Source organism: Astatotilapia calliptera, chromosome 22 (assembly GCF_900246225.1).
Source record: "Astatotilapia calliptera chromosome 22, fAstCal1.2, whole genome shotgun sequence".
Lineage (NCBI taxonomy): Eukaryota > Metazoa > Chordata > Actinopteri > Cichliformes > Cichlidae > Astatotilapia > Astatotilapia calliptera.
In genome coordinates this window covers 23,270,126-23,290,768 of record NC_039322.1, presented here as the reverse complement: position 1 = coordinate 23,290,768, position 20,643 = coordinate 23,270,126, and the positions used below count along the sequence as shown (strand labels likewise).

The window sequence follows — 20,643 nt, the reverse complement described above, 5'->3', positions numbered from 1 at the left end:
GTTGTTTCTCAACCCTTTAGCATACAGACAGTATAAAGCACACATGAAAACTCAATCCCAGCACATAATGCCCTGAGAAGAACCCCCTCCCCCCAAAATCCCTAATGAATCACAAGGAATATTAGACTGTAATATGTCTGTACTGTTATTCCACTACAGAGGGTACTCTGCTTACCTGTGCAAACAAACATTTTTCTGTGATGAACTGCAGCCATAGAAGTGTAAATGATGAATCCAAGTCTGAAAAGTGAGGTTAACATAAAAGTTCTTAAAACATCTTTTTAAATGCCTATCAGGGCACAAACATACTCATCTCAAGGCTTCATAACCAGATTTCACTAATCAACGGATGAAGTCACTGTGGGTACATCTATCTTTGTCCAGTCTACAACAGGGGACTACAACAGATTTCCACTGACATCTGGCCTCCGTGGTGCTTATTTCATCATCATGCATGACCTTCCAAAGAGAGGCTGTCAATGACAGTGTGATTGTTCACAGAAAGTAAATGTTAGTTTAATCTCTTCTTCATTCATTGTTACAGGTCTGTAATCCAGTGATGATACAGTCAATGCAAAAGTAATAAAAAAGACGGTACTGCAACTTCAGATACATCTGGAACTTTGTAAAAAAAATGGTAACATTATCTAAAACATTCTAATTTCTGGAGTTTAGTATAAGTCAGGACTAAGTGTGCCATGTTTTGAATTTAACTGCCCATCTTTGGCCCTTTATTTGGTAAAAACAAATGTTTTTGTTGTTTTGCTATGTCAAATTATATGAAAAAGAAAGTTCTTTGAAGTTTACAGGCATCATTTATGGACAGCTTTTTTGATGTCCCACCCAATGTTCCCTCTAATTTTTCATGTGTCTGAGCGAACACACATACTCCCTGAGTACCACTGTGAGCGACAGCAGACGTGTGCACTGTGATCAACGCCAGCATCGAATCCATCCAAGTTACATGGTTTATTAAAATAATCAAATTACAGCATTTACATTTACTTTTAATTAACTGCTTACACTGAAAATTTAAAAAAGAATCTTGTTCATGACCTGTGTAGTATGTTAACACTATTGGAAGTAAAAAGAACTTGAACTCCAATTTTGAAAACAAAACTTTATTTTATTTTTATTTCTTTTTCTTTTCTTTTTTTAAATAAAGCTCTGACTTGTATTATGAGTATGAGTCTGTGGTCTGGGAGAGAGTCCTGTAACAGAATATAATGGCCACTGTTGGGCAATTAATTATATAGTTACTTCTTCAAAAAAAGTAACTGAGTTATGCAAACAACAAAGTTTTTTGCAGCTGTTTACCTAAAAATACAGCCAAGGCGTTTTTTTTTTTAAATAAACATTTCAAACTATTTACAGAACAATCAGCTGTTCTGCATCAAGTTTGATGCCACACAAATTATTTGTGCCACTCCAAAAAATAATTTCTGTCCACTATGAGATAAAGGAGAACAACAGCCTGATACCTGCAGGCCTGACAACAGGAGATGTATCACTCCTGTAACTCCTATAACATTCAGCAGTCGCCTCGTTGTTCTGACACACACAACAAAACTATTGACTACACTACACACTAACTACACAAGATTTGCGCTAAACGTTGCAAATCTCTCACATCTCAAAACACCGCCGTCACTCCTAAAACTTCCCCCCTTCCTAAACATCTAAATGCCATGTTGCCATATCATTTTTTTGATTGGTCAACATGATACATTTTTCGACCAATAGGAAAGGCTGGGGGGTTTGTTGGTTTTGTTTTTGCTCACAGGCAGAGAGCGCTTTTGTTTCGTAATAAAGCTGTTCTGTGTACGACAATCATTTCTGGAGCTTGTCTTGTTCAACCAGTCTGATGTAGATTTGCTGCTCTTCTTGGGTTCATTGTCTTGTTGCATTAACCAATGTCAGCCAACCGTTAAGTGCTAGACGGATGGTTAGAATTCACAATAACTGCGAGGTGTCCAGGTCCTATGGCTGCAAAAAACAAGCTCACCACCCCTGCACCACAGTACTTGATAGCTGGTATGTTTGTGATGATATGCTGCGTTTCGGTTTACTCCAAACGTGGTGTTGTGCATTATAACCAAACATTTTCACATCTGTTCAAAGGACATTGCTCCAGAAGTCTTGCGATTTGTTCGGATACACCTTTACAAATGTGTACATATGTTCTTTTAAAGAGAAGAGACTTCCTCTTGCCAATTTTTAAAAACAAGCCATACTTTTTCAGTCTTTTTCTATTTGTACTGTCAAGAATTTTTACATTTAAAAATGTTAACATGTTAAGTGAAGCCTGTAGAGTCTGAGACGTAGGTGTTGAACTGCATTTTCCTGGCACATTAACTCCTGGGGGAGATCTGCAACTGTCTTGAATGTTTTTCCACTTTTCAATATTTTTTCTTATTAGACTTCAAACAGTTTTGAAATTACTTTGTAACTCTTCTCAGATTAATTGGCAGCAGCAACTGTTTCTGTAAGATCATTGCTGATGTTGTCCTTACTTGGCGTTGTGTTGACGCACATCTGAATGCTCCAAAACAGCAAACTGCCAAAATACTGCTTTTACAGAGGTACTTGCTGATAATCAGTTAATCAAGTTCATTTGATTAGCAGCACCTGGCTGCTATTTACCTTCTTAATTCCTATGGAAACAGTAAGAGTGCACTTAGTTTTTCCACACGCCGTCTCTGCATTTTGGCTTAATTTTTGTTAAATAATGACACAGATGTAACATGTCATGTTTTGTCATTCATCTTAGGTTTTAATTACCCAAATTTGTGTTATTTTTAAGTTTAGTTATTTCACTTTTAAGAAATAACTAGATGAAAGTTAGTAATCTTAACTAACCATTATTGCTGTAAAACTTGTTCCTAATCAACTATTATATAATAACTAATATGTTATATAATCATATGACCTTAAACAATGGTTATTAAAGACTGTTGCCAGTCATTTTAAGGCCTGTTGTAGAAGTACAGCGATAACGTCTTTGTGTTCATGGATAGAAATAACAATAATATCAGCATCATGATATACGAGCTTTTAGTTCTGAGTGGTTTCCGTGTCGTGACCTGAATACCTCAGCGATGAAGCCAAGCCAGCAGCTCATTAACATTCCAATACAGCCCTAATCACCACTGCAAGTGTGTGTGTGTGTGTGTGTGTGTGTGTGTGTGTGTGTGTGTGTGTGTGTGTGTGTGTGTGAGAGAGAGAGAGAGAGAGAGAGAGTCAGAGAGAGGGGAAAAGGGAAAAGAGAGATCATGCACGTGTTGCTCCGCGAGCGAGGACGCGGTGAAAGTGTTTGATGAAGTGCCTGCCTCAGGTGATTACAGCCGCGTGGGGTGATTGGTTCCATCGAATCGCACCTCTCCTCTCACATCTCGGATGCTGTTGCGCAGCTTTTTTGCACAGCTGAGGCTCGTTTTGCTAACAAGTTTTATTGATCGACTCATCGGAATGAGAAGTATGAGGACTGGCGAGAGATGAAAGATGCACAAGCAAACATAAAAGGCAGCAAAAACGAGTGCGAGAGCTTTAAGGTGGAGACGTTTTATTCGTTATGGTTATGCATACGTTCCCATGTTTGTTCACTTAACCTCAGATAACCATCTATGTGTCTTTTTCTGTCTGTCCCTCTGCAGAAAGACTATATAACTCCAATGGACGTGACTTGAGAAGAGCACTCTTCTCTCTAAAGCAAATTTTTCAGGTAACACACTCTCTCACACACACACACAAACACACACACACACACACACACACACATTTTTCAATGCAATTACCGTGAGTACATTGTTGCAGAATACAGTCGGTTATTGTGGCCACTGTGTGCTTCTGTGATGACAGGATCTCCATCAACGTGGCGTTTCTCTCTCTGTCTTTGTGTGTGCATGTGCGCGCGTGTGTGTGTGTTTGCATTGAAATTTGTGTGGGAATCTTTTATTTTAAGTGGAGAAGAGTTAGCCACTTTAAAAAAAAAGAAGAGCTCTGCAGCACAAACAGAACAGAAGCACTCCGTACGTAAAAAGACAGTGATTCAGCAAACGGAGCGGCACTGTGCAAACTTCCAGATTGTTCAAAAAAGTGCAGCATTCAAGCTATTAAAAGTGGCCCTTTTTTTGCAACTAAACACTACATAAAAAACCCTCCATGCAAGCTCCATGCTTATTTCCTACCACCTTCTCCTCAGAGGATGCCTGAACCTGGAGCTTTAACGGTGCACATGAAGGTGTTTTTGTTTCTTTAAGAAATGACACATAAAAAGCAGAAAACTGTAAAAAACCATGTCTGCTGACAAGTGTGAGTGTGTATACCAGCTGGTCTGATCCCAGAGGAGGGTTTGAAAATCTGTGTTGTGTCAACTTAAATCTTAAACCTCCACATCACTGACATCAAGTGGCAACACAAGAAAATGCATTAACTGCATCCACGAAATTACGAGCTCGGTTCTGGTTATCCCGTGCTTCCCCTATTTGTGCTCATTTTCCTTCAGGATGACAAAGACCTGGTCCATGAGTTTGTGATGGCTGAAGGTCTGACGTGTCTCATCAAGGTGGGAGCAGAAGCTGACCAAAACTACCAGAACTACATATTAAGAGGTATGGTCTCCTGCATGCTGCATAATGATATATGCTAAGAATAATAACAATAATATACTACATGCTTAGATCAGGGGGGTCATTCTATCTTTCTCTGGGGCAACACTGTGAAATGGGACTCACATCAAGGGCCAGACATTTATTTTAACATGTTTTGAAATCCTGTATAACAATTAACAAACAAGATCAAATGATATCTGATGATTCTATTGCCTGAAATTGTCTGCACATAAAAATAAAATTTGCCCGTAGTTCTCAGTGAAAGGACTGGCCTCTGAGAAATTTACCGTGCTGTAGTCGTGTGCCTCTGTGGCTCAGTGACTTTTTAAAGCAAACACTCAGTCTTTATGGCTCTACATCTTTGCCGGCGTGTGGACAGAAGCATCCAAGTGAAGACAATAATTACGGAGACACAGGATCTTTCCTTACCCTGTCGAGATGTGGGCTTTTCAGAGTTCCACTTCTCTTGAAATAGCCTGCATTCAGCATCGGCTTTTCCTTTGTGTTTATCAGCTAGTCTAGGCACATGTGGTCATGACGGCATGTCACGACTGATTTGGACATGTTACTTAGAAGATATGCATGAAAAATAAAATTGTAAAAATGAGAAACAAATGCAGAAAAACTGCATTTTGAGTGCTTTAAACAGAGTTTTTAACCCTATTATTATTTCTGCTGAATATTATTATAAGATGGCAATACAAAAAGAGCAATGTAATGGAATTAAGTCATGTTTGTCACTCAGAGGTTTTCTATGGAGCTGTTAGTCATGGTTGTGCCATCGTTGTCATGACTGATTGATTTTCTCAGCATAATCAGAATCATTGCTGTCACTGTAACTGATTTTATTGCTGTTATTTAATTCATTTTGGTTCTTTTTTTATTTATTTCATCTTATTTTATTTTACAACAAGTTCTCAGTCATCTTTCCGTATACTTTTCTGACTTTTCCTTTCTTCCTCAGCTCTCGGGCAGATCATGCTCTACGTGGACGGGATGAATGGCGTCATTGGCCATCCTGAGACAATCCAGTGGCTCTACACTCTCGTTGGCTCGAAGGTATCAAGTCAAGCGTGCATCCTAAAAAACTCAGAGGACACACACACACACCACCCTGACGTTGGTTAACCAGCCATTGTTTGCAGAACATTATTTTTAGCGTTTATCCAAAGAAACACACACAAACACATACCCTAATGATTGTGTTGTGTGTTTCCAGCTGTGGGTGGCGGCTTCTGTTGGTTTTGTGGTGTCCTCGTGCACTAGGCACCAAGACACTCATGCTGGGACTGTTTTCCCTACACTACCACCCCCCAGGTTTCACTGTTGTCGCCAGCGTGAGAACATATAGCAATAAAATCTCCAGAGGAGGCGCTTTCCGTGTCGAACGCTGGAGTAAAAGCATTCAAAACCCCTTCTTCGACTTGAAGCGATCTTCTAGTTCACAGCAGATGAACCACAGGGCTGTAGGCGTAGCCACCCTGCACTCTCCCTTTCATCCAGGGCAGTTCTAGTGGAATTTGGCCTGCGATTATTTCCTCAAAACAATGTGCTAGACCCCTGTTGCTCTTCCTGCAGACTACAGGCCCGTAGGATGATGGTCCCACCATGAGTAAAGGGAGTTGCTCGCCAACAAGACATTGCCCCATGTCTTGCCCTAGACATTGGCATACTATCAGACTATCTTAGGTGGGATAAATTGCGCCGCAGTACTAAAGTGAGTATGTTGATCAGCATTTACTTCCTTGAGATTTTTTGGTAGTGCTGTATTTTTATCATAGATGGGTATGTGAGAGTCCATGGTCTGGATCATATAAGCAGTATAAGCAGAACAACTACGGTTCTGCAGCATCTGCAGCCATCTTTGTTAACGAGTTCATGAAATTCCTTCCTAACCCAAACCAAAACCATAATTCCTAGTTGCCTGATGATGTCCGTTACAATAAAATTAACCAAAATGTCACGTTGCCTAAATTTTAAACCAAATCCTGTAAAATGTAATTTATATTATGAAGTTTCCCCAGACCAGCATCCCTAAAACAGAGGCTCACAGTATAACTGTATAAATAGATTATGTCCCTGCAGCATGATGACAAGCACAACACACACAAATAATGAAATAGCATCTGCTCGTATGTTTTGGTTGCCACTAATGCTAAACATTTGAATTCTAAATGTTTAGAGTGGATGAAGAGAGCAATAGGAACACAGTTGTCCATACTTTATGCAAGTTTCTTTATATTTCCACCCTAGTTTCGTTTGGTGGTGAAAACAGCTTTGAAGCTGTTGCTGGTGTTTGTGGAGTACTCAGAATCCAACGCGCCACTGCTGATCCAAGCCATCACCTCTGTGGACATGAAGAGAGGTACTAAAAGCTTAACATGCCACCATGTGCTGAGGGCTTAAAGTAGAAAGATACTGTAGTTTGTCTGCATGATAATATTTTTGAAGTAATGGAATTTAATCGACTGACTTCTAGGCAGCAAGCCATGGTCCAATGCTATGGAGATCTTGCATGAGAAGGATGGAGTGGATACGGAGCTTCTCGTCTATGCAATGACCCTCATCAATAAGGTTTGCAAAGCTATAGTTTATGGCTTTGCTGAGTACTTTCTTGTGTGGATATAGAACATTTTCAGTTTTATGGAAAACGCATCTTGGTTTTCTCCAGTAAGTGATCAGTTGATTGACTGACTTTGTGTTTTATCATTTTGCATGTAGATATAAACTGTATTGCGAAGTTTTAGTCCTGCAGCTTCAAAACCCAAAATGAAAAACTTAAATATATGATTATGTGCATCAAAGCAGTGTTTTAGTCATTAGTGTTTAAATGTGCAAAGCGTTTTAAACCTTGGTTACATCTTGACGACGTCTCCTTTCTTTTTGCAGACTCTTGCAGCACTGCCCGACCAGGATTCATTTTATGATATGGTGGATGGTCTGGAGGAGCAGGGCATGGAGACCGTTTCCCAAAGACATCTGGGGAGGAAAGGAACCGATCTTGACTTGGTCGAGCAGCTTAATATATATGAGGTCTGAGACACTCAAACAAAACATTAAAAGCGGTTGAAAATGGGTTATTACTGATCCCTTTTCAGCTTGTAAATGCTGTACTAATAGCCCAAATAAAGGTCAGAGTGCCATGTAAAATATAAAAATAAAAACAGAATCTTATGGTTTGTAAGTCATTTAAACCAAACATAATAGCTGAAAATAGTGCAAAACTTTATATCAAAGTCCAGTTTTTGTCTATTTAAATTGGTGGCATTATTCTTAACGCTCATTCTTTTAGGCTTAGGATGGCATTGTCTTGTGAAAAAAAAAAAGGTATAAAAACGTGTCATCTGGATGGGAGCATATGCTGCTCATAAAACTTTCTTTGGAGATTATGTGTCGGAATTTCAGGAGTAGGACCACCCCTCCAAACACGCTCCTTCCGGTTGAAATCTATATAGGTTCCCCCAGTTCTGCAAGCTGTTCATTCTCGTTTACGTGCCCCACCCTCCCTCCTTTTTCTCTATTCTTTAACTTTTTCATTTCTACTTAGTGCATCGGGATCTGCAAGGCCCGGGAGCCATCGCCAGTCTCCTTCAAGGCCTTCCACAAACCGCAGCTCACTTCATGTCAAAGCTTTTTCACCTACTAAAACGCTGTCAAACCTAAAATGAGGACGTGGGCCCAGCTAGTGAAATACATCCTCCAGCAATAACGGTGCCTTCACAGTTATTGTTTGAAAATCACAGCGTTGAACAGTGGACCTAAATGCAGACGTGGAGGCAGAATGAATAAACAAATACAAAAACATTTTTGGTTTTATGCTAAAGTCCTAAAGAGTAAGTTCAGCAAAGAACACACTGAGATGGCTGTAGTATACATGGAAGCAGTGTTGGTCAAGTTACTTGAAAAAAGTAATCAGTAACTAATTACTGATTACTTCCCCAAAAAAGTAATCCTGTTACTTTACTGATTACTTATTTTCAAAAGTAATTAATTACTTAGTTACTTAGTTACTTTTTAAAAAGACGATTTACAACCTGAATAGGTGATAAAGTGATAGATCTTTCAGCCCAATTCTACTTTTTCTACATAATTCATCATACAAAATGTAATCAAATGGAAAAGTATCTTTTTTTAACTTGTTTTATCAGTTTTAATCTTTTAACTTTATGCATCAAGCAAAAATGTAATTATATGCAACATTCTCTGACTTGAATAAATTAGTTTAACATTTAAACCTATTTTATGCACATTCCAGCACATAAAATAAAATATTTTTTGTGTTTACACTCACTCTTTCAAATAGATGCAAGTAAAACACAGCAGAAAATAAATAAAGTCAAAGACTCAGCGGTCCTGTTGCTCTATTTTCACCTGTAAAGCAGGACTGAGGTAGGCGGAGGTTTACCCTGGTGCAGGTGTGCCGCGGTCAGTTGAAGAATCCGCGAGTTTCTCTGTGAGTTTCCCATTACGTCGTAGCACACTCGGTGCTTGCTTGGAAGTTTAGGGGTTTTATCGCTGTAAAAAGAAGTTTTCTTCCCACGCACAACGGACACTAATGTTTTTGTCACTTTTTATGGAATCAAACTCAAAGTAAGGTCAGTACTTCCACGCTTTAAACGCTGCACGCTCATACTCTCTCCCACAATCCATATGTGATCCATTGTTGATCTGCACACAGCTGTTGTCACCAACGGCGCACTCGCTTACGTCACTGTCGTGAGACATTCTCGCAAAAAAATCACAGTTTTAGTAACGCAGTAACGCAGCGTTCCTACGGGAAAGTAACGGTAATCTAATTACCGATTTTGCAATAGTAATCCCTTACTTTACTCGTTACTTGAAAAAAAGTAATCAGATTACAGTAACGCGTTACTTGTAACGCGTTACTGCCCATCTCTGCATGGAAGGTTAACAGATGCTATGACAAGGAGTAAAGGGAATGTCAGGGCTATTTATACACGAGGGTAATCAGGGAAGTGGAAACACAACAGTAACAAGACTCAGCTGCACTCAATCTAGACATGGAAGCAGGGGAGGGAAGTAAAACTAAAAACAAGGCACGGGTGATAACTAAAAATAAATAAATGAAACAGAAAGTGAAGAACAAGAACTATAAGAAGCCATAATTTAGTCTCACAGCATGTTAGCTTTGGAAATGCGTGTTGCTAACAAGTTCCACTCATTAGACCAAAGGATCCAGCATTTTTCATTTACCAAAAAATCTACAAATTTTTGATTTAGATTTTGGTCAGACCACTTTGCTTCATTTAAACCCTAACATTTTTTTTAAGTACCACTCACTTTACAACCTGTCATGTCTTTCCCCAGACGACCCTACGGCATGAAGATGGTGATGATGACAGCCAGCCTCCACCAATGGTACGCCGGGACCGCAGGCGAGCCAGTGTTGGGGGCGGGGACAAAAGACATGGCCTGGAGAGGAGGCGGAGCCGCAGGGCTTCTCTTGGACGATCCGGTTACGCCTCGCCCTGCAGCCCCGCGTCCCCACAGAGAGCCGGCTTCCAACCTTTCAATGGAATCAGATCTGAGGACGTGAGCGAGAGGTGAGGGTGGTGGAAAATAAAACAGTTACGTATCACTTATTAAAATCTAGGTGCAGGGTTACTCAAAAGGTGTGGTGACAAAGCAAACAAAAAAGCGATAGTTCTTTAATATGTTCTCATTCTTCAGAGAAGTTCTGACTGTTTTACTGCTTTCTGCTCCAGAGCACTGTCAGGTTACCTTCAGTCCATGTAAGTCCAAACGTCACTGAGCCTCTGCTCCTCACAGACCTGCTGTAACAGCTACCCATGTGTCCTCCCTACTCACAGCGTGGGTTTTCCTGCTGCACCTAAACCCCACTGCAGACTTCTGCTGCACTGGAATAAAAATAATTGTTTTCAGCAGCTGTGCACGCCTTCGGGGTTTGCTTGCAATTCTAATAGAGGCGAACACGATATTAAACCAGCACAGGCTTTTCTCAACGCTGTGTGTAAGAGCACAACAAAATGGGATCAGGATGGGACTTTAACTGTTTACTAAAGGCAAATCTTTCATCTATTGGTCCTCTTCTCCTCTTTAGATTTGAATATAATAATAGATGAAGGATTAAATGTAATCTGCTTTTGTCACATTAGTAGACAAACAATGGGGTTTAAGAGCTAAATCGTGCACACCTGAGCATACCTGTGAATCCTGAAAAACGGGTTCAAACGCGGTCAGCTGTACTGTAAAAGATACATTTTTATCCCGTGATTTATTTTTGAATGAATCTAATCAGTGGGTGAAAGCTGTTTACGTCCGGGACCGCATCCTGCTTCGTATTATGCACGCACACAAGAAAAACAAACCCAAGTTTTATTGACCATCCCATTCGTCACACACACATGGCTGTGGTCTTGTGGAACAACACCTGGCAGCGCGGACGGACTTGACTGCAACAGGACTCATCTGGTTTCACTATAAAACAGCGCAGCAGTTTGGTGACAGCGATCCCCCAGCCGGTTTCTCCTCTCAGCATTCCTTTCCCTCTTTCCTTGTTATCATGTTCTGTGTTCATGCGCATGTAAAAACCTAACTGGAGGCATGAAGTGTATAATCAGAAACATTCATCTGCCATCTCTCCCCTTTTCATTTCTTGTGTGTTTTCTCTTGTCTTTTGTCTTGCCTTGTCTTTGTTTGTTTTCCTTGAGTGTCTTAACTGTGACTTTTTAGTGTAGCCTTAAACATCTTCTGCACACATGACCCCTCAGCCATTCCATTCCTTTGCTCCAACACTCTTTTTTCTGTGGAGATTTCTATTTGCATGCTTTTCTTATGTATCACTTCATCTCTCCCCTATCCTTACCTCAAATCGTCCACCTGTCTGTGTATTCATTCGTCCACCCCCCCACCCATCCACCTCGATAGAGTGGAGGAATGTGAGGAGGATAGCATTGAGGAGGAGAAGGAGGAAGAGGAGACTCCTGTGACTGAGTCTGATTCGGATGAGCAGGAGGGGGCTAATGAGACCACCTCCAGGTATTTTAGGACGTAGTGGTAACATAGCAATGAAATAATGCTTTCATAATGGTCTCGAATGTCTCTTTAGTCCCTGCCTGTCCAGCTGGTTTGCTCTGGTGGCCCATGTCTGTTGTAGATTTGCCTGCCGGTCTGCTCAGTTCTGCTTTTACCCATTTATTCCTCTCGATCCATTCCTCTGTTCCTAGCCCCGCTAGACATCTTCCATCCACTGTTCAAAGAACAACCCTTCAGTCCATCACCATCACGTCCAGAAAGGAGTCTGTAAAGGAGACAGAGCAGAGGAATTGGAGTGAACCGACCTCAGCAACAACTACCACCAGCAGCATTTCCTCCCCCTCTACCCCAACCCTTTCTCCCACTGTGTCCTGCACTCACAGTCCTCCAGGACAGCCCTCGCTCCTGGCCACACTGCTGGCCAGAAAAAAGTCTATCGTCACTGTGCCAGCTACCAAGGAGGTGAGCCCGCCGTTGCGTGGCAGCTCGCGCCCCTCCCCCGACCGCCTGCCCTACCTGCCCCACTCGCCCTTCCACCTCTTCTCGTACGATCTCGATGAGGAGCCGTCGCCCCCGGCTCTGGGAAAGCCAAGCGAGGAGTCACCCAAACCAACGACTCCCAGGTCAGATGGGCAGTAAAGCTCACCAATGAATTCAAGAAGCTTTCCTTCTCTTCAGATGTCCTGCTTTTTACTTTGCCAGTTTCCACTTCTGCTTCTGGCTTTTTTTGTGTGTGTGTGTAGGCACCAGTTTGGAGCCACTTTGCATCTCTTTTGTTATTCATCACTTCCCTTCTTTTCAGTTCTTTCACCTCACAGCATCTCACCTTGAGTTTCTCGACTCTTATTGTCACTTTTCGTTCCTTCACGTCTTTTCTTAGTTCCTCCACGACCTCAATGCACTGCAATTTTTTTTTAATGTGCAATCCCCACTTGGCCTCCCAGTAGCATTTCCTTTCCCCTCTTTTCTAAAACAGCACAACCACTGTTTTCTTTTCTTTAACCCTTTCTCACTAGTCTCTCTTTGCTTTTTGCTGAAACTTTGCATTTCCTTACCTTTACCGTCAGGCAAAGATTAGCTGTTAGATTTCTCTCTTTGTGGTTAAAACTAGATTTCCAAAAGATTCACACTTAATCTGTACCAAATTTGTCATGAGAACGCTGCATGAGTAATCAAGTGTTCCCAATCAGAAGTTGAATTACATGCATCAAGTTATAGATAACAAGAATCAGATGTTTTTTTGCTTTGTATTGCACACGCAGCAACAGAACCTTAAATAATATAACGTAAGCTTAAAAAAGAAAGCTCTTGTCTGCTCCGGCATAATAGCTTGACAAGGCCAAAGGTCTTTTTAGCAGACTCTTAGTGAGGACAGACGCCTTGCCTGAAAATTTCCAGGGGCATAATAGAATAAACACGACAGCAGTTAGCAATTAGGGTCACATTCATTTCTGGGTACGAGTTTTGCACTCGCCAGTTAGTCCATGCCGTGTTGTGCAACCCTGAGAGGTCACTCTCCCTGTTTTTCTCCCTCAGGAACGGAGCCCTGACGTCCTACTCCTCTCTCAGTACCCCGAGTACACCTACTAGCTCAAGGTGAGAAGCCACAGCAAGAACATGAGGTGTGGAAACATCCTTAAACTACGCACCGCCAGACTGTAAACAGGTTCACACACAGGAACAGAGTCATGTGTGTAAAAAATACGGAGCATGTGCGGCCCCACCGTGTTTTCGTGCCGATGACATACTAAAGTGAATGTGATCTAAGCTAGTTGGTTCCAGATTTACTAAACTCTCTGGTAAACCTAAACACATAGAGGCTGGTTTTATGTAAGGGGCGTATGTTGTGTTATGGCTGCTTTATCAGAAGAGAGCAGCAGATTAAAACTCTGCTGCAGAAATCAGGATGACAGGGAATAGAGAAATAAAAATCAATAAATGAAGGAAACTGTTAGGTGAGGCTGTGTGCAGTCAGGAATAGGACCCAAGGTGCAGACTCTGGAGACAGACGTGAACTCAAAAAGGCTTTAATGCTGAACGCAACATGACATAACTAGAAAAACTCAAAATAAACTTACACCGGTGGACAGGCAAAATAAACGGTAGATCGCGACCCAGACACAGAGAAACACTGGGCTTAAATACACAGAGGGAGCAATCAGGGAATGGGTAACAGGAGGGAAACACAGCTGGGGCAAATCAGGCCTAACGAGACAAGAGGAAGCAAAACCAGACACATTAACATCAGACATGGACTTTCAAAGTAAAACAGGAAACACATAACACAGACTGAACAAAGACACAGACTCATATGCAGGCACTACAAAGGGAACAGAGACGTGGGAACAGGGCAGACACAAACACTGACTGAACACGGGGATATAGGAACTTAGGATACACAGACGCGAACTAGACAAGGGGATGCAGGTGATAGGGGAGACATAAGCCATAAGACGGAACTCAAAGAAACCAAAAACTAGAAAGTATAAATAATAACATAAACTCAAACATCCTGGGTCAACGACCCAGGCATCCTAACAGAAACCTCCTTTTCCTCACTCTGTCTCTGCTCCTTCAGACCTGCTCTGGGAGGCCTTCTGTCCTCGTCCTACCGCCAGCACCAAGAATCTTTGGCAGCTGAGCGAGAGCGCCGCCGTGTGGAGAGAGAAGAGAGGCTACAGAAAATAGAAAGAGAGGAGAGGAACAAGCACAGGTGAGGCATCTTTGGTCATAAAATGCTTTATGCGAGAACAATAAATGAATAAAAGCTGTTTTAGTTTGTAGAATGAGTAATTATGTTTCCAAACACCGAAAACGTGTGTGTGTGTGTGTGTGTGTGTGTGTGTGTGTGTGTGTGTGTGTGTGTGTGTGTGTGTGTGTGTGTGTGTGTGTGTTGACCTAATTTCCTAAATTACTCAACAGTCTGACAAGAATAGATCATATCATACATAAGACAAAGGTGTGGGACTGTGGGTTAAACTTGTTAGACAGATCCACAGAGCACAGTGTGCGTGATATGATTGCTACCTTTTGAAACAGTTTGTTGTTCCTCTCACAGCCGCGGCTATGTGGATAAAATGGAAGAGGCCCGGCTCGCGCGGGAGGAGAGGTGAGTGTGTGTGTACACTAAATCAAAACAGCACAGAGCCGCTGAATCAGTTGGGATTATGTTTGAGCCGCTGGTTTGGGAAGCTCGGTAATAGCGTAATTGTTCGCAGGTTAAAAGGTGACCATTGCCTGCCAGAGGCTGGACGGGTGGGGGGAGTACTGAGCTGATTTTCTTTGCTCCGTCCGCCTTTCGTTTCCTTAAGAAGCTGTATTTTAACTGCGGCTCTCTGCCAAGGGCCTGATTGTTTTGGCTGTGTGCTGTGAGAAAATCAGGTTCCTGGATTTGTCAAGCCTCTCACAATGAATGGACGTGCACGGCCACAAACACACACACACACACACACACACACCAGAAGAATTTTCATGAGGCTAATAAATCTGTGTTTGTGTGCAGATGGGAATCACAGGAAGAAAGAGATTTACTCAGAAGGGTTAAGGAGGTCACGATCATATACCGTAAATGTCGGGCTATAAGCCGCTACTTTTTGCACAAGCTTTGAACCCTGCGGCTTTTAGTCAGGTGCGGCTTTTCTATGGATTGTCCATGATTTTTGTCATATCGTAAGACGATTTGTTTTGTGTGTTCCGCTGTTGTACGGCACTACGTTGCCTGGCGGAAGGATCGGGGTTCAAGAGTGGTATGTTAGTCACATGTCCGTCCGCCAGGCAACGTAGTGCCGTACGAAGTAGCGCGAAAAACAAACTTCAAAGTAGCGCTACGCGTTCAGCGGGAGTCGTGGATGATGAGCGGCGATAAACTTGCAAGTTATGCCCAACTCCACCGGTGGATTCTGACAGCGTGGAAAAGTGTGAAAACATCCACGATCACCAACGGATTTTGAAGGGCTGGACTGCTGCATGATGGAGAGGAGGACACCGCCACGGCCCTTCTGAGGGTGTTCGACTCTGACACTGAGGATTTCTTTGGTTTTGAAAGTGACAACGAAGGAGAGAAGAAGAGTGGATGACGAAGCCATCATGAGCCTGTTTGTATCCGACACTGGAGAAGAGGACTTTGGTGGTTTTAGTGCGTAGGAAGAAGAGAAAGATGGTGGTGAATGACTGACTTTTCTTCTTGTTAAAGCTGTGTCACTGCACCTGAGCCTAAAAGGTAGGCCGAATCTATTGTTCTGGTGTGCTGTAGGTTATTGTTATGTACTACATGTGCAAATATGTACCCATAACTTGTTTTTCAAAATATTAATAAAAGTGATGTCTCCAAACAGCCATCTCTTTCCTGACAATTCCCTTTGTGCATATTCTCTTACATATGATAAGTCAACATTGAAACACCTGCGGCTTTTGGTCAGGTGCGGCTAATGTATGTACAAAACAGGATTTTCCCCTGATTTTAGCTTGTGCGGCTAATATTTAGGTGCGCTTTGTAGTCCGGGAAATACGGTAATAAGGGCTGATGACAGCTGGGTAAATGCCATATCCTCTACGCTGGTCATCACTGACATTTGCGCCTTCTTATTGTTCTTCTTCATCTTCTCCACTCTCTGAGAGTGTGTGCCGAGCACTATTGCTTTTCTTTTTACCCCAGGCTTGTTTCACCCTCCATTTAAAGCTCAGTTAATGCAATAGCACACAGAGTCAATAAGACAGAGCGAAAAAAAAAGGTAAAGGTTGGATTCAACTATGAACAGAAGAAATAAGGCAGAGACAGACAGAAGCCAGAGCTGCAGATGAGCTGCTGAGTGAACATGTGGGAGATTTATCCACGACTTCACTCTGATTTATTTACGGTGTCATGGTCATCAGAAAAAACATGACCTTTTTTTTTTTAATTCCCCAGCTTAGTGTTTAGCTGCCAAACAGCACTGGAACACCTGGTCACGAAGGACGTGCATAAAATCCAGTGGCTTTAATAACAGACAACAGACAGAGCAACAACAACATACCTCAGCTCATCTAAAAGAGTCAGTTTACACCAAATTGATGCAATTAAAATGAGCGAATAGAGCGATATGGTTAAAATAATTATACTATTACACCTGCTTCTGGACAAACAAATAAGCCTGTATTTAACTACGTTTATTTCATAGAAACACCATAAAAATAAAAACATGCTTTTGAATTTTTTCTTTTTTTCATTCTTTTTTCTTTTGCTAGCATTTCCTTAATGTACAGGGTGGGCCATTTATATGGATACACCCTAATAAGATGGGAATGGTTGGTGATATTAAAGTCCTGTTTGGGGCACATTAGTATATGTGAGGGGGCAAACTCCTCAAGATGGGTGGTGACCATGGTGGCCATTTAGAAGTCGGCCATCTTGGATACAACTTTTGTTTTTTCAATATGAAGAGGGCCATGTGACACATCAAACTTATTGGTAATGTCACAAGAAAAACAATGGTGTGCTTGGTTTCAATGTAACTTGAATGGTATCACCAACCATTCCCATGTTATTACGGTGTATCCATATAAATGGCCCACCCTGTATACTGATTAGAGGGTTTAAGGATGGGTGGGTGTGTGAGTTGCTCGAGGGAGACCACCCAGTGACTGAGGCCTGGTGCAGCCTGAAAGACCAACATGGGCCCACCTTCCTGTGGGCACAACCACATGCAGGAAGGGCTGCAGGGGTCCAGTGCATAGTGGATTGTGTGGAGGTCAGAAGTGGAGGCTCTGGTGGTCCGATTCCCTGTTTCCAAAACTGTCTGTAGAAACATTATGTCTTTATTTTTCTAAAACATGATGAAAACTGGCAGAATAAAAAAAAAAAAGCAACATAAACACACACCTGAAAAGCACAACTTAGTCGAGTAGATCATCTTTAAATAAATTTCTTGCACATATTATGTTTGGACTGTTTTTTGTTTTTTGTTTTAATTGAAATTAAAATATCGGCAACATTTTAACATCAAAACAAAGAAAAAATTAGTTTGGTAGCTAAAATACAAAAGTTAAACATGATCGCATTATGATTAGCTATAGCACTGATAACAAAAAACTTTGTTAAAGAGCACTTTAAGCTCTTGTGCGTACGTTTTTTAGAGAATATATTTTTTAACAGAAACACAGTTTAAATAATACAGGTGACAGTCATAGATGACTGCAGATAAGTCAGGTAACATAGGGAACAAGAACAATGCGTGTGTGAGTTATTATAGAGTTAGGCTAAGTGCTTTTCTAAACAAGCTCAGGCTTCAAGCACTCTAAATGCTCACATTCTGTTTTTGTTTTCTATGTCTTTATATTGGGGAGCACAGATATCCCTAATATGGTCATGTCAGGTGCACAGCTCTGGGTGTAAGTAAAAGCCCCACCCACCTGCTGTTAAGTCTTTGAGCTGTGAGGGGCAGCCAATCAGTAGAAAAGAATGGTTTAAAAAAAGCTACAACAGCTTTTTCCAGACAGACGATGTACTGTGGGGCTTCAACGTGGCCCAGCATAACATAAGGATTATTTTAAACTAATTGTTGTGTAAATCTGCTCCAGTAAAGGCCCAGAGTTGGAAATGAGCAGGTCCCCCTTTAAAGATGGATACAGTTTATTTAAAAGTGATTTGTTGGCATAAACAGCTGGAGCTTTTATGAGTTTGCCTGTTGGTTCGGGCACCTCGTGTACATTCAGCTCACTCACTCCAGCATGCAAATGCAAACCAACACATGCTAGTATCTTCTTTCTTCAGACCTCTGAAGTGGACTGATGCTAATGAACCCTGAACAGAAGCTCCACACATTTGTGGTTCGGTGGGAAAGAGGAGGAGTTATAAAGAGAGAGAGAGAGAGAAGGTTGAATCAATGCCCATAAATCTCCATTCTGGCTCGCAGAATGGCAACATTTGGTAGGAGGAGAAAGGGAGGAAGAGGAGAAGAGGAGAGAGAGAGGGAGGGGAAATGGACCTGAGAGCAGAGCTGATGGAGGCACATGTTGAACAGGTTTACTCTGATTCACTTCTGATGTTTAGCCTTTAGAGCAGCCAAACTAACATTAACTTCTCCGCATCTCTCTCATTCTTCTCTCCTGTCCTTCTCCTTGCACTCCCCCCTCCTCCTCCTCCTCCTCTTCTTTAACCTCCCTGTTGCTGCATGTTTCAACTGCTGCTGAAAGCTGAGCATTTGGATAGAGAGGACAAGAGGCTAGTGGGGAGCAAGACAGTGAACCGTTGTGCTGCAGGAAATGAGTGATGAACGCACCGAACGCTTTGTGAACGATTAATGGGGCGAGGTAGAGGAGAGAGGTGGGATTAAATTCTGAAGAGGTAAAGTGGCATGGCAGCTGCAGAGGGGAAAAAAGGCCAGGTGGGAGTTTGGGTTTTTTTGTATTTTTTTAATGAACTCAGGTACTTTGGCAGAGAGCAGTGACAAGTGGTTTAGTTTGGGGTGATTTGGCAAAGACTAACACTGAGAATGGCGCTGCTGTGAGAGCCGAGACAGACATTGTCTAAAGCTCTCTCTGTTTTTTTCTTGTTTTTTACATCCATCCTTTTCCTCTCTTCCTCTTTCAGGTATAAGAACGTGGAACGTCTGGCAGCGGAAGAGTACGAGAGGGAGCGCGTAAGGGTGTCGAGGAATCAACCTGCCGTCGACCTGAACTTTGAACCCTCGGAAGCCTGGCCTCCGTCATCATCACGCAGCAGCACGCCGTCTTCCTTCGCCTCCCAGGAGGACGCAGAGGCTGAGCTTGAAGCAGAGACCCCAACTGCCGTTCCCTGCACTCCACCTGAGACTGGTAGGATTGCTGAGAATCATGTTCGATGCATCGATCTGTCAATGAGGACGTGGATGATTGATTATTAGGAGATATAATCGTCTCTTGTTACAAAACTGTAGCCAGTTGGCACCGATATGTATTCTAAAATATTACTGCTACCGCAGACTGGTATGGATCCTGCACACAACAATATCAGAGCAATGTTTAGGTTCATACCTACCTACTATTTTACAGTCTTTACCTTACTATATAATGCACCTTGGGGCAACTGTTGTTGTGATTTCGCACTATATCAATAAAACTGAATTGAAAATGCCATTGCTTTCTGCAAGATTTCAAACATAAATTGAGTTACAGCTCCTTAGTGCATGCAAAGGCAACATGGATCTACTATGATACATGTAAAGTTTTAGGCGTTAACAGGATCAAGGTTGGGAGCATCCGCTTCTCAGTACCGAGTGCAACGTACCAAAAGAGAAAAAAAACAGCCTTCAATTCAGTTCATTTTATTGCCTAGAGCTGCTTTATATTGTAAAGGAAAGACCTTAAAACGATACAGAAAAAAAAAACGAACAATGAGACAACCCCCTGTGAACAAGCACTTTGGCGACAGTGGGAGGGAAAAACTACTTTTTAGCAGGAAGCCATCTGTCATGACTAGCTGTTCCCGAGGGGAGGGTCCACTTCCACAGAAATCACACTGTGGAAGAGAGGCAAATATTAATAACAACTAATGATTAAATGCATAATGGTGTATAAACACAGAGGGGAAAAAAATGAGTGAAGTAGAAACACCCAGTGAATCATGGGAAGTCCAACGCAGCCTAGGCCTATTGCAGTGTAACTAAAGAAGGTTTTGTGGTCACCTGATTCAGTTCTAACTAAAAAGCTAGTTTCTTGTGTCTGCGTGGTGCTTGTCAGACAGTTGCCAAGATTAATATGGATTTATTTTAATGTTAGTAACAGTTTTAATGTTACCTGTAACCATAGACTGTGTGTACAGACGGTTGCAATGATGTGTGAAAGGTGTCCAGTGCTGCTGGCAAATACTTTGAAAACTAATAGTTAAAAACACAGGATGTCCTGTTCAGTTCCTATCTGAGGGGCCTACGGCACTTATTCTCAACCTTGCATGGTTTTTACTTTGCAGCTCACCATTTAAATTAACATACAGACGCGAGGGAAAAGAAGCAGCAAGAGGGAGACAGATTGTGGAAAGTAGTAAGAGGAGAGGATACTTTTG

At 41.9% G+C, this 20,643-nt stretch overlaps 1 protein-coding gene across 8 annotated transcripts in view; it reads left to right on the top strand.

Moving 5' to 3' along the window:
* Positions 1 to 20,643, top strand: part of fhod3a (formin homology 2 domain containing 3a) — a 70,664-nt gene that overhangs the window by 37,528 nt on the left and 12,493 nt on the right. For 3 of the 8 annotated variants that reach the window (XM_026155558.1, XM_026155559.1, XM_026155557.1), the window contains exons 4-17: positions 3,654 to 3,721; positions 4,505 to 4,610; positions 5,575 to 5,669; positions 6,864 to 6,975; positions 7,090 to 7,184; positions 7,500 to 7,643; positions 9,939 to 10,174; positions 10,337 to 10,363; positions 11,520 to 11,630; positions 11,819 to 12,250; positions 13,164 to 13,223; positions 14,206 to 14,340; positions 14,686 to 14,736; positions 19,195 to 19,418. In XM_026155558.1, the coding sequence (XP_026011343.1) occupies positions 3,654 to 3,721; positions 4,505 to 4,610; positions 5,575 to 5,669; positions 6,864 to 6,975; positions 7,090 to 7,184; positions 7,500 to 7,643; positions 9,939 to 10,174; positions 10,337 to 10,363; positions 11,520 to 11,630; positions 11,819 to 12,250; positions 13,164 to 13,223; positions 14,206 to 14,340; positions 14,686 to 14,736; positions 19,195 to 19,418 (1,896 nt within the window). Of the gene's footprint in view, positions 1 to 3,368; positions 3,552 to 3,653; positions 3,722 to 4,504; positions 4,611 to 5,574; positions 5,670 to 6,863; positions 6,976 to 7,089; positions 7,185 to 7,499; positions 7,644 to 9,938; positions 10,175 to 10,336; positions 10,364 to 11,519; positions 11,631 to 11,818; positions 12,251 to 13,163; positions 13,224 to 14,205; positions 14,341 to 14,685; positions 14,737 to 19,194; positions 19,419 to 20,643 lie in introns of those variants that run through there. The other 5 variants (XM_026155563.1, XM_026155560.1, XM_026155562.1 and 2 more) reach the window with 5 other exon arrangements.